Source organism: Coccomyxa subellipsoidea (assembly GCF_000258705.1).
Source record: "Coccomyxa subellipsoidea C-169, whole genome shotgun sequence".
NCBI lineage: Eukaryota > Viridiplantae > Chlorophyta > Trebouxiophyceae > Coccomyxaceae > Coccomyxa > Coccomyxa subellipsoidea.
The window spans coordinates 2,267,793-2,279,920 of NW_005178041.1; the positions used below are offsets into that span (position 1 = coordinate 2,267,793).

Sequence of the window (12,128 nt, forward strand, 5' to 3'; positions counted from 1 at the left end):
ACACTCGCGAGGGTAGATGGTTCCCTCACATGCGGACTGACAGCTCAGGACTGCATGCAATGCGTAGCACGCCCTGCTCCCGGTTGTGTTATGGAGTTCACCAAGCGGAGATGTGGTGTTGCAGTGTCGGCGGACAACACGGCGCGGGTGTGGGACATGGAAATTGGGGACTGCGTGCTGCTTCTGGGCGGCCACATGGGCCCCATCACCAACGTGGCGGCGGCTGCAGACGGCAGCCTGCTTATCACCACGTCCAGCGACGGCAGCGCCCGAGTGTGGGAGCTCGAGAAGGGCGAGTGCCTCGCCGTGCTTCTCGGCCACACCGCTGCGGTGAGCCTCCTCTTTTTGCGTGCTTGTCTTGTTAGTCAGCTACTCCCTTATTGGTGGAAACCAAAACAATCAATTGCACTTTTAGCACGCTTGGCCATGGTAAATGCTCATCACAGTGGTCAGCTCTAGTGAGATAATTGCAACTTAAGGGATTGGTTACTCAGCCTGTCTCATGTTGCTTCTCAGGTGAATGCGGCAGCAATAGATGCAGAGGGCCGGCTGGCGGTGACGGCGAGCGCGGATGGCACGGGCCGCGTGTGGGATCTGGCAAGCGGCCGCTGCATGCACGTGCTGGCGGGCCACGAGCGCGCCAGCGCAGGCGTGTGGGCCATCGCGCTGACGCCCGACGCGCGCCGCGCCGTGACGGCCGGCGAGGATTTCACCGCCCGCGTCTGGGACACGCTCACCGGGCGCTGCCTTGCCGTACTGCAGGGTCACTCCGGCTGGGTTGTCGATGTTGCCATCACTGCAGACGGCGCCCACGCCATCACTGCCTCCCATGACGGCACCGCCCGGTGCTGCCCTATTTCTCATGTCGTGACACTGAGAACTTCTTCAGATTCTTCTGCATGTTGTATGGATTGCGCGCAGAGTAATCCGCCCCCTGACATGTATTTTCCTTCGCCTATGATGGGTACTTCTTTGGGTGTGCGAAGTGGTTTGCTGATGGCGGTGTGATGTGTGCAGGGTTTGGGACTTGGCGCGCGGCACATGCGAGCGGGTGATGGCAGGCCACGCGGGGCGGCTGAACGCGGTGAAGCTGGGCGCGGGGGGCACCATGGCCCTGACTGTGTCCGATGACTACACCGCCCGCGTCTGGGACCTGCCCTCTGGCCGCTGCGTGCACGTCCTGAAGGGTGCGTGCAATAGCGCTCGATCTCATGCAGGCTACCATTTGCCATGCACGCTCGCACTTCCAGCATGATTTTAGCTTGGGCACGGGGACAGGTGGAGTCTTTTGTAATGGTGGGACCGTGAGATCTGACAATCCTTACTAAAGGGGTTGTCGTTTGGGCAGGCCACGGGGGCTGGTTAACGGACGGAGCGATCTCCTTGAGCGGCGGGCAGGCAGTGACCAGCTCTGGCGACGAGCTTGCTGTTGTCTGGGACCTGCACCAGGGCAGCTGCCTGAACGTTCTGGAGGGGCACTCCGGAGAAGTCCGCTCTGTTGTCCTGACTCGTCGCGGCAGGTGTGCACCACCGTCCCCATAATTATATTTTGGATGGCATTGGCTGTTGTGTCATGCAAGCAGCAGTATGCTTTCTCTTTCGTGCTTTCTCAGGACCCACGTGCGTTCTCAGCAGACCAGCTGTCTGCGTGCAGGTTCGCAGTGACCGGGTCAGCGGACGGCACAGCGCGCGTGTGGGACTTGCATGCTACTGCAGGCCATATGCAGCGCGCCCACAATGGCCGCGTCACCGGCCTTGCAACTCACGGCTCCTCCGCCGTCTCACATGGTGCACACTCTTCACCACAAGCTTTCCCAACCTCCTGAGTAACGCTGTCACCAACATCAAATATTACTGTACGTGCAATGTGCCCATATTGAGGGTTATTGGTCTGTGGTTGCAGGCAGCGACGGGGCCATAGTGTGGGATGCCAGCAACGGCAGCTGTCAGGTGTTCATGCAGGCGCACGACGCCGGCATTCGCTGGGCCGACATGGCAGCAGAGGGCAGCCTGCTGCTGACTGCGTCCGCGGACGGCGAGATCAAAAAGTGGAGCCTTGACACTGCAACCTGTCTGGGCACTCTGCCAGGTCTGCTTCACTCCTTTTGAGCTTGTGGCATAAATACGTTGGACGTTGGTGGTCGTGCAGGTGTTTGTTCGTGCCCCCCGTGCTGTGTGGGTGCTGTGTGGGGATCAGAAGAATAAACTCTTGCGTTGCTGCTGCACAGGCCACCCAGGCAGCCGGGTCAAGTCGTTTGCAGTGTCTGGAAATGGGAAAGTGGCGGTCACGGTCCTGTTTGACAGCAGCATCTCGGTGTGGGATCTTGAGGAGAACAAGGTGGGTCACTGGGCATTATCAGATCTGTGCTGCTCCAGCTTGCGCTGCTCTTCCTTTTTATGAAGTGTTCCTTTCTGATTTTGCACTCTTTGCAATTGCTCACAGGGTTCCATACCGCAGGCGTGACTCCTTTCGTGACGTGCCTAATTGTATCATTCTTGTATTTGCCAGGTGAAATTTGCGCTGCAAAAGCGTGGAGAGCGGGACGCATCACGGGTGCACAGCGGCGGTGTCAATGCGGCCCTGGTGACAGCTGACGGCGCTATGGCTGTGACCCTGTCCAAGGACTGCACCGCCCGCGTGTGGGACCTGCGCTCAGGCAGCTGCATGCATGTGCTCGTGGGTGAGTCAGCGCATATGGTGTCTGCCATGCCCTTGTGTACTTTCTTTGAAAGTGCAGCATCCTGTTTTCATCTTGGCAGGGGTGCATCACGTCTACTGCGCTGTTGACTGAGGCTGGGCCTGTGTGTTGTTTAGGGCACACGGATGGATTAGAGACTGCATCTTTGAGCGCTGATGGGCGCACACTGCTGACAGCCGCCTATGACAGGAGCGCGCGAGTGTGGGACCTGAGGTCTGGGAAGTGCACAGCCATACTTGCTCCAGGAGCCCAGGTGCTGCGCGATACCTTGCTTTTCTGAAACCCATTGTGTAGCTGCACCTGTCCATCCTCACATTGTGATCTCCTGCAGAGACCCCGAAGTTCCAATGCATGAAGGTGAGGGTGCTGCGATCACAGGTTGTGCGGTGTGCGGTGTCCCCCATGGGAGACAAGGCAGTGACAGCGACTGAGGACCATCGGCTGCAGACGTGGGAGCTGCCCTCCGGCCAACAACTCCATGACGTGGCGGTAAGCTTGGATTGGACATAGGCCATTTTGTGCACTTCTCGCCCATTAAAAGCCTCCAGCAATCAAACACCCGATGGTGCACATAAGGGAGGCACATGATCTTGATTTGTGCTTATCGCAGGGGCACACGGATGACATCACGTGCGTCACATTCTCCCCGGACTCCACACTGCTAGCCACCACCTCGCGTGACTGCAGCCTCAGAGTCTGGCAAGTTGACTCAGGTGAGTGCATGCAACCGTTTACCTTCTTGCAGTGTGAAAATCAGCTCTAGGGCAGCAGCCATCAATGCATGCCGGCAAAGAACAGGACATGCAGCAGAGAAAGGACGTGTGCAGACCAGGAGAAGTGTGGCGTAATTGCCGCAAGATGGTGGTGACTCACGTGTGCAGGTCTTTTGCCAGGAAGGAGTTGGTTAGGCAAGAGACTGGCGGATGTTGTGCTGACATTGCTGGTTTCTTCTGTGCAGGCTCTGTGGACGGCCTTTTCATGGCAGACACTGGGCTCACCTGCTGCAGCTTTGCCGGCACACCTGCGCCCGACACTCTGGTGGTGGGCAGCGAGAGCGGTGTTGTGCATTTCCTGGAGCTGCCTATGTAGGCTCCTCTGCTCGCCGTCGGCTCCTCAGAGACAGACGAGCAAACATTAAAAATCAGCCTTCCGATGACGTATGCATGTTTCCTGGTGGATAGAGATTCTCTGCATAAATTACCGTTCTGCAGATCTGTTGCATGCAGAGCAGGAGGCTTTGAGAAATGAAGTGCATGTGTTGAGGGGAAACGTTGATATTGACGCTGTATGAGAGGATTGAAGATCTTTGTATTGCATGTTGGGAAGGCTTGGCAGTGAGTGCCTCGATGAATGTGGGAACTTTGGCCAAAAGGTGGAGGAATCTACAGTGATGGGCCGGGGAGACTTGCTGATCACTGAGACTGTGTCAAGATGAGGGTGACACTGAGGACATTGGAGGGGGGACAATTATGTGTTGACCACCCATCAAGCGCGTTAACTGCAGAACAACTTAGAGATTGAAAGGAACGAAGTGAGATTTTTTGTTATTCTTCTTGAATTCCTTACTTGAAGCTGAGCCCAATTGGGGGTGTCTCCTAAGAGCCTAGGCCTATCAGCCACTCTTGTGACAAGCTTGTGGGCTGGAGACAGCCTGCTGGCAGGTGCCTATATTGGAGTATTGAGGTGTATCTCATCTTGTGACCAAGTCACAAATACAGGATGATCGTGAGATTTGCGTTGATCTAGACAGTTCTTTATGCCTCAAATCGGCTGCAGGTTTACTTTTAAATGCAGGGCTCAAGACAGGGTCTTCAATATAGAATTCTGTGTTGTTCTTCCTGTATCTGGTGGGTAATCTATACTGTCTGGATACGAGTAATGGTAGGGCTTAAGCTTGCATGCGCTGCATGATGCTGTGTGTTGATTTTCGCTGCGAAAGGGAGCTCAAGACTGAAAGCTCGATTAGTGATCACCTATGACAGCACATGATTTTTTTTGTGATGCTATCGTACATCGTTTAAAGCCTTGACATTGAAGGGGAGATGTGCATAGGTATCTAGTCCTTTGCACAGTGTGCTGCCTGGCGGCCAGCCTGGTTGAGTAACTAGAATATCCTAGTGCTTATGCTGTACAACTCTGTAATAATAGCTGTTTAAAGCCTTCCATGTTGCTGATCAAGAGTTGCATGAGTGACCCTCTGAGGATTCTCAAAGCTTGCCGACTTCAAGTCAAGTTGAAGTGCCACTGGCAGCGCTGACCGGACGGTCTATAGATAGCTATCTATATGTTGCATGCATCCTCGAGTCCTTTGCAGTGCACTGACCTGTGTAATACTTAAGGCAGCCTTTACACGCACAAATACATATCGCTTGCATGGGCCCCTTGAGGACAGATGGCCTGTCAGATTAAGACGTGGAAAATGCTAGAACCTCGAGGGTGGAATCCTGGGGTTGCCCTAGCCGGTCAAGGGTTAGGGCACATGTGCATCTCGCCCGACTTGCAATTTTCCTCGAGATATTTGGACTGTTTTCTTGTCTGTAATCTTGGCCATGTTGCCGTCTTGTGGCCGCCCTGGTGCAGCCACCATGGCTTCTGGCACAAGTGCTTTCTTGGGAACACCGTCTGCAGTAGCCCCATTCCAACGACGGCCCTGCCCGCCTCTGGGCCGACGTATGAACACAAAAGCAATCTTGGAGAAAGTTAAAGAGGCAGTGTCGCCTTCAAATGGCGTACCTCTTGACTGGAAGCCCAAAACGGATACAGCAAGTATCGAGGCTGATGTGCTTCAGAACTTGGGTATGCCCAACAACTAATATTCAGAAATGAGCATGCCGAATGGTTTGTCCAATCCATTGCATTGAATAGGAGGCGACATCGGAAAAGAAGAATGGGTGTATAATGCGATTTCCATTCCCAGTTGTTTGCTTCGCAGAGTTCACGGTTGGTGCTCCATCAAGTAAGATCCCGAACGACTTGGACGCCAAAACGGTATATCGCGGTGTGGCTGCGAGTGTGAGGGAACACCTCATCGACGCTTTCAACCGCACCCAGGACTATTGGAGGTAGGCCGTTCATGCTTGGGTTAGAAACGCGCGCCCCCGATGCACAGTTGTCGCAATATTTTTCCATTACAATCTTGCATCCAAAAGTTGGTCTTTGGGAAGACAAGAAGGTAGATGTGCAGACCATAACGTCGAATCGTTGAGTGTGATCGTGGTCTGGATGGGGTGCAGCCAGAGTGCCCTAGAGACATGGGTTTCATGACCCACAGCATACTTCTTCTCATCTCTCTGGCTTCTGCAGGATTAAGCGAAGATCCTATTTTTTTGCTTTTGCTGCAAGGAATGGTGTGATCGAGAGGGCCTGGTATACTGAAGCTCACACAGTTCTTGCCTTGCTGTATGTCGATGGGAAATAAGCGTGTCCATTCTCACACCCCTGAGTGATGCGACCCTATCAGCAGATCACAGACCACCTAGGTGGCCTGCTTTGCCCTTGCATCAAATCGGCAATTCCTTCATGGCTGCAGCAAGGAGGACCCCAAGTTCATCTACTACCTGAGCGCCGAGTTCCTGATGGGCCGCTCGCTGCTGAACGCGGTGATGAACCTGGAGCTGAAGGGGGTCTACAGCGAGGCCCTCCAGAAGCTGGGCTACGACATGGAGGCCCTGGTGGATGCAGAGCAGAACGCCGCTCTCGGCAACGGCGGCCTGGGCCGGCTGGCCGCCTGCTTCATCGATTCCATGGCCACCCTCGACCTGCCCGGCTGGGGCTACGGCATCCGCTACAAGTATGGCATGTTTAAGCAGGTCAGTCCCCGCATGATCTGTTGCATGCCACCCCTCCCATGATCCGTTGCACTGTTGCATGCCACCAGAGACCCATCCAGATGGGGGGCCAAGATGCCTAGCTTCTGCCTCGCGCTCCGTTCTCTTGAATTGTTATAAGAGTTGCAGCATGGGGCAGCCATGCAATTTGCATTCAGATTTATGCAGGGAAGGTCTAGCACGAGAATAAGTTATCAAGGAAGGTCTTTGTTGGGTGCAACAGGCCATCGATGACAAGGGGTACCAGATGGAGCTGCCGGACATCTGGCTGACCAACGGCAACCCCTGGGAGATTGCGCGCCCGGAGATTACCTACAAGATCGGCTTCTACGGCACTGTGGACAACTTCAAGTGGTCGCCCGCCGAGCAGGTGACCCTGCCGCGCTCCCATTCGAAGCAGCCTGACAGACCTCCCAAGCTTTCACTCACTTTACTTTCTTGTCACGCTAAAGCCCTAGCAAAGTCGAAACAGAGCATCCTGGGAAGACCCAAAACAGGGCACGTGTGCAACCCCTCAGCTGGTCTCCAAGAGTCTTGTCAAAGTAATCTGTAGGGTCCAGAGACTGGTGTTGGTAGGAATGCATGCGCTGAGGTGTGTGGCGTGCGCGTCAGGTGATCGCCAAGGCGTACGACAACCCCATCCCGGGCTACAAGACCAGCACGGTCGGCAACCTGCGCCTGTGGGAGGCGCTGCCGCTCAACGAGTTTGACCTGGACGCCTTCAACAGGGGCGAGTACGACAAGGTGCGCGCACCCCTGCACCACCCTCTCAGATGCATCCTAAATGTTGTATCCTGGCTACATGACTGAGAATTTGCACCGGGTCATGCTGCGGATGGCTGCCAGCTCTGTCAAATCGACTCCCTCCGAAATTGCTCCATTGCATCTGACGCACACACCTTCACCTTCCTGCTGCCTGGACCACTTCGCTGCCTGGGGAACTTCATGGAAGATTAGAACTCTCCGAGTGGTGAGTTCTGGGAGCTGGACTGAGGCAGTGGGCGCACTGCAGGCGGTGGAGGACAGGCGGAAGGCGGAGGACATCAGCGCAGTGCTGTACCCCAACGACGCCACCGAGTACGGCAAGGAGCTGCGCCTCAAGCAGCAGTTCTTCTTCGTCTCCGCCTCCATCCAGGTGCCCTGCCACAGCCCTCAACTTATCTCCGTTGGAAATAAGGGCGTTCACATTGTAGCACATTGTCTGGTTGGCGCTGTGCTGTTATATTTGCCATTTGGCTGGTTGGTCCAAGGAATACGGTGCCATTTGTATTGCGCTGCGGAGGCCATTCCTGGGTGTCTGAAACTGATGGGGCACAGCAAGGCTGCCAGTGTTTCAGGTCATGTCGGCGTGGCTGAGTCAAATGGGCGCCAGTGCTTCTGGCTGTGCTGAGAGCCGGCCGGGGTGGGCGTGCAGGATGTGCTGGCGCGGTTCAAGGAGAAGCATGCAGGCGACTGGGGGCTGCTGCCGCAGAAGGCGATCTTCCAGATGAACGACACGCACCCGACCATCGCCGTGGCCGAGCTCATGCGCCTGCTCATCGACCAGGAGGGCCTCGACTGGGACACCGCCTGGGACATCACCAAGCAGGTGCCCTTACCCCCCACTCCACCCCTGCAGCCGCGCACAATACCTAATCGGCGCACTGTGCCAAGCCACCTCTGCATGGGGGCACTTGATAGACTCACTGAAAAGCCTGTCTGTCCGGTGAAAGGCCTTCTTTGTTGAGCCTGGGAATGGCAGTCAGGACAAGGAAGTGCCTGACAATATGGACTTGAATATCTGAGCAAGAGTATGCATTGCTGGATGGGGGTGGAAGCATGAAGGCTGAACGTGGGTGGTGTTGTGGCGCAGACGCTGGCGTTCACAAACCACACAGTGATGCCGGAGGCTCTTGAGAAGTGGCCGGTAGCGGTGCTGGGCAAGCTGCTGCCGCGACACCTGGAGATCATTGACAAGGTCGACACCATCTGGAAGGACTCCCTCAAGGTGCTGCCCTGACTGCTTGCCCTGGATCCTCAGTCCTTGTTGTATTCCCTGCCGACCTGCACGCATGGAGCGTTGCATGTTTCTCCTTCAGACAGTGGTCGCAGTGGCACTTCCTCCCTTCACTGGCTCTCGCTCTGTCTTCATGTCTGCATTCATTCTTAACTTGATGGCAGTGCCCAGAATTTGCAAGAAATAATGTGGGATGTGTGCAATGCGCAGGAGTATGTCCTGGGCCAGATTGAGAAGGAGGCAAAGGCTGCACCGCCCAAGCCAGAGAAGCCGGCCCCCAAGGCCACCAAGGAGGGCGAGGTAGAGGAGGAAGAGGAGGAGGAGGAGGACCCGGTGGAGACTGCCCTGTCAAAATATGGCATCATCACCGAGAACCCCTGGCAGAAGGATGTCAAGTGAGGACCCCTGTCTTGTCGCTTCTTGTCTCTGCCCTGATCGTGCATTGCCGGGATCCTGCTCTAATGTCAGCCACTGTCCCCAGCGCCCAACAGAACTCGCAAGCTGAGGGGGTTGCCGTTGTGGCGCAGGTTAATTAACATGGCTTTCCTGGCGGTGGTGGGCAGCAAGGCCGTCAACGGTGTCGCAGCCATCCACTCCGAGATCATCAAGGACACCATCTTCAAGGTGCCCTGCAAGCCCACCCTGCCCAATCTCTCCAGCATTTCTAGGGCAAAGCCTGCCTGCTTTGCCATGCGCGACCTGCTCTTTTGTCGTGGGTTTCGTGGGTATCTTTACTGACCTGTCCTGCGACGCTTTCCAATATGCATGCAAACCACATGCTCTCGAGCAGTGTGTGAATGCCCTCCCGACACGCACTCAAATATGCGCTGCTCTTAATATCTTTGCTGAGTCAACCCTGGTAAAATTGAGGCGCTGGGGCCTGTGCTGCGCAGGACTTTTACGAGATCATGCCGGAGAAGTTCCAGAACAAGACGAATGGCGTGACCCCCCGGAGGTGGCTGGCCTGGTGCAACCCCAAGCTGGCGGCGCTGATCACTGAGACACTGGGCACGGACGCGTGGATCAACGAGACCACGCTGCTGGCCGGCCTGCGCCAGTACGCCGACGACAAGGCCTTCCAGGCCAAGTGGCGCTCCGTCAAGCACGCCGCCAAGGAGAAGCTGTCCGCCAAGATCAAGGTGCTGCCCGTGCGCTGCCCTGCACACGAGTCCCTTGCACTCCCATCTGTCTAAACCTCAATCTTGTGCTTCAATGGCAACACCTTCTGATTGTTCTCATGAGACCAGCCAGCAACAAGAGCATGAATTCTCCCTAGGCAGCCAGTTGCGCGGATTTATTGTGTGGACAACCTTTGTTGGGAGCTCGGTCACAGCGAAAAGTTAAATGTTCAAAATTGTTATGTTATTTGGGGATAAAAGTAAGTGGTGCGCGCAGGCGCTGATGGGCGTGGATCTGCCGACGGACCCGCTGTACGACGTGCAGATCAAGCGTATCCACGAGTACAAGCGCCAGTACCTCAACATCCTGTCGCTCATCTACCGCTACCACGCCATCAAGACGGCCTCCCCCGAGGAGAGGGCCAAGATGGTGCCCCGCGTCTCCATCTTTGGCGGCAAGGCCGCGTCCGCCTACTACGCCGCCAAGAAGATCGTGCGCCTCATCAACCGCGTCGGCGCCGTCGTCAACTCCGACCCTGACGTCGGCGACCTCCTCAAGGTGACCCAATCCCGCCCCTTCCACCCCTATAATTATGGGGCTTGAGATCTTAGGAGGAATAAAGTACGCTGTCCATGAAAGAATGATCCCAATCAATTATCTGGCCTCTTATTTCCAGAACCGGAACCAGAACCGGAGGTTCTCACAATGAAATGCTGAGCTTCAGAAGGTCTAATATGGTGGGCAAGAGAGGCTGGGGATGGTGAGGTCCTGGTTATGTTCCTAAGAACAAGGTATGGCGGCTGATGCGGGGGGGTGTGCGCGGCGCAGATTGTGTTTGTGCCGGACTACAACGTAGATCTGGCGGAGGTGCTGATCCCGGGCGCGGAGCTGAGCCAGCACATCAGCACTGCGGGCACGGAGGCGTCGGGCACGTCCAACATGAAGTTTGCCATGAATGGCTGCCTCATCATCGGCACCATGGACGGCGCCAACATTGAGATTGCCCAGGTCTGCACCTGCTATCTCTTGCTCATTCCTTTCAGTCATTTATCACCTCTCCTCACAGCTTCATGCATCAGGTCTGCAGCCATGCAGGCCACTTTGCTCTTCTCAATCTTCACTTCCATGCACAGTGATGCCACTGTAATTTTTCTCATCTACATCGCCTGCCATGCATGATGGAGGCTGCAGAGCACTACGAGTGCTGTGACTTTTTGAGAGCTGCATGTGTCCCTCTGGGCTGCTCTGCATGCATGTTTTCTGGGGAGAAGGAGAGGGGGCGGTGAGGGAAGGCTGGGTTGGTGGTGTGGTGCAGGAGACGGGCAAGGAGAACATGTTTGTGTTTGGCATGGATGCGAAGGATGTGCCGGTGTGGCGCGAGGGCAAGAGGAAGGAGTGGAAGGACTACGATCCGCGCTTCGTCAAGGCCCTGGACCTCATCAAGTCCGGCACCTTCGGCGAGGTCGACTACTTCAAGGTGCGCACACATGCATGGCCAGGCCTGCATCGCGCACAGCTCCCCTGTCTCTCCCTGACTGGATTAGGTGTTCAGAGTGTGCGCGCACCCTGTGCATGGAGAAATCCCAGGCACCCCAGCCTCGTGCACAACCTAACTGATCAAGGCTGCGACAGGCTGAGAGTGGCATGTGCTTGTTGATGGCCATCGTGTGGGCTAGCCCTACATTGTGTATGGATTGTTCTTTTTAACAAAAGAAAACTCAGATGCGGTATCTAACATGTTTCGTGTGGGTGCTGTGCAGGACCTGGTGGAGAGCGTCAGCGTCATGAACGACTCGAACAATGACTGGTTCCTGGTGGCGCCAGACTTCACCGACTACATGCGCGCCCAGGCAAGGCCCATCCTTTACCCTGTAGCAGCCACTCCTGACCTGTGTGGAACATCCTATCAGCCCTTAATTCCAAATCCCACTGCCATTGAGGGGTTTATGGATTGCTGATTGTGTATTCCTCTGCACCCTAAGGCCTCTGGTGATCTGCAAACGGGGCAACCTATCGCATGACATGCCAGGCAGGGATGCTTAGAGAGATGCTGTCCATGGTAAGTTTCAGATGGTGAGGGTGTATTCGTGAAGGGTGTTTGTGGGTGTGTGGTGCAGGATGAGGTGGACAAGCTGTACGCTGACCAGGATGAGTGGACGCGGAGATCCATTCTGTACACGGCGGGCTCCGGCTTCTTCTCCTCAGACCGCACCATCGACCAGTACGCCAAGGAGATCTGGGATGTGGTCCCCTGCAAGCAGCCTTGAAGAGGCTTCTCAGGGAGGCACCACCCCTGTTTTGTACACCCTAGGAACGTGGCAGGAGCCCTGTGGGCCCTCCGCCGCGTTTAACAGTATTTTTTGAAGGTTTTTGTCACATGCTCCGGATGTGCACTGATTCCAAAACGCTACGCAATGTTGAATTTATACTTTAGGCAGGGTTTCAGTGCTGCAGACAACTTGTCGTCCTTCAAGGTGCCGAACCACG

General features: G+C 55.6%; 2 protein-coding genes across 2 annotated transcripts; both read left to right on the forward strand.

The window, feature by feature from the left end:
- Positions 1-156: 156 nt before the first annotated feature.
- Positions 157-3,788, forward strand: COCSUDRAFT_12490 (WD40 repeat-like protein; the record flags this gene model as incomplete). Its single annotated transcript, XM_005651178.1, has 10 exons — positions 157-330; positions 517-845; positions 1,018-1,187; positions 1,349-1,520; positions 1,655-1,788; positions 1,904-1,920; positions 2,510-2,681; positions 2,816-2,952; positions 3,310-3,412; positions 3,658-3,788. The coding sequence occupies 10 exons, from the start codon at positions 157-159 to the stop codon at positions 3,786-3,788; spliced, it is 1,539 nt and encodes a 512-aa protein (XP_005651235.1).
- A 1,809-nt stretch (positions 3,789-5,597) lies between these two features.
- On the forward strand, positions 5,598-11,908 carry COCSUDRAFT_35194 (glycosyl transferase; the record flags this gene model as incomplete). The annotated part of the gene is made up of 15 exons (XM_005651179.1): positions 5,598-5,761; positions 6,229-6,508; positions 6,750-6,896; positions 7,139-7,270; positions 7,539-7,661; positions 7,941-8,114; positions 8,379-8,513; positions 8,733-8,917; positions 9,050-9,146; positions 9,416-9,661; positions 9,918-10,199; positions 10,470-10,649; positions 10,957-11,118; positions 11,402-11,491; positions 11,759-11,908. 15 exons carry the CDS (start codon positions 5,598-5,600, stop codon positions 11,906-11,908), a joined length of 2,547 nt encoding a protein of 848 aa, XP_005651236.1.
- Between the last annotated feature and the right edge of the window lie 220 nt (positions 11,909-12,128).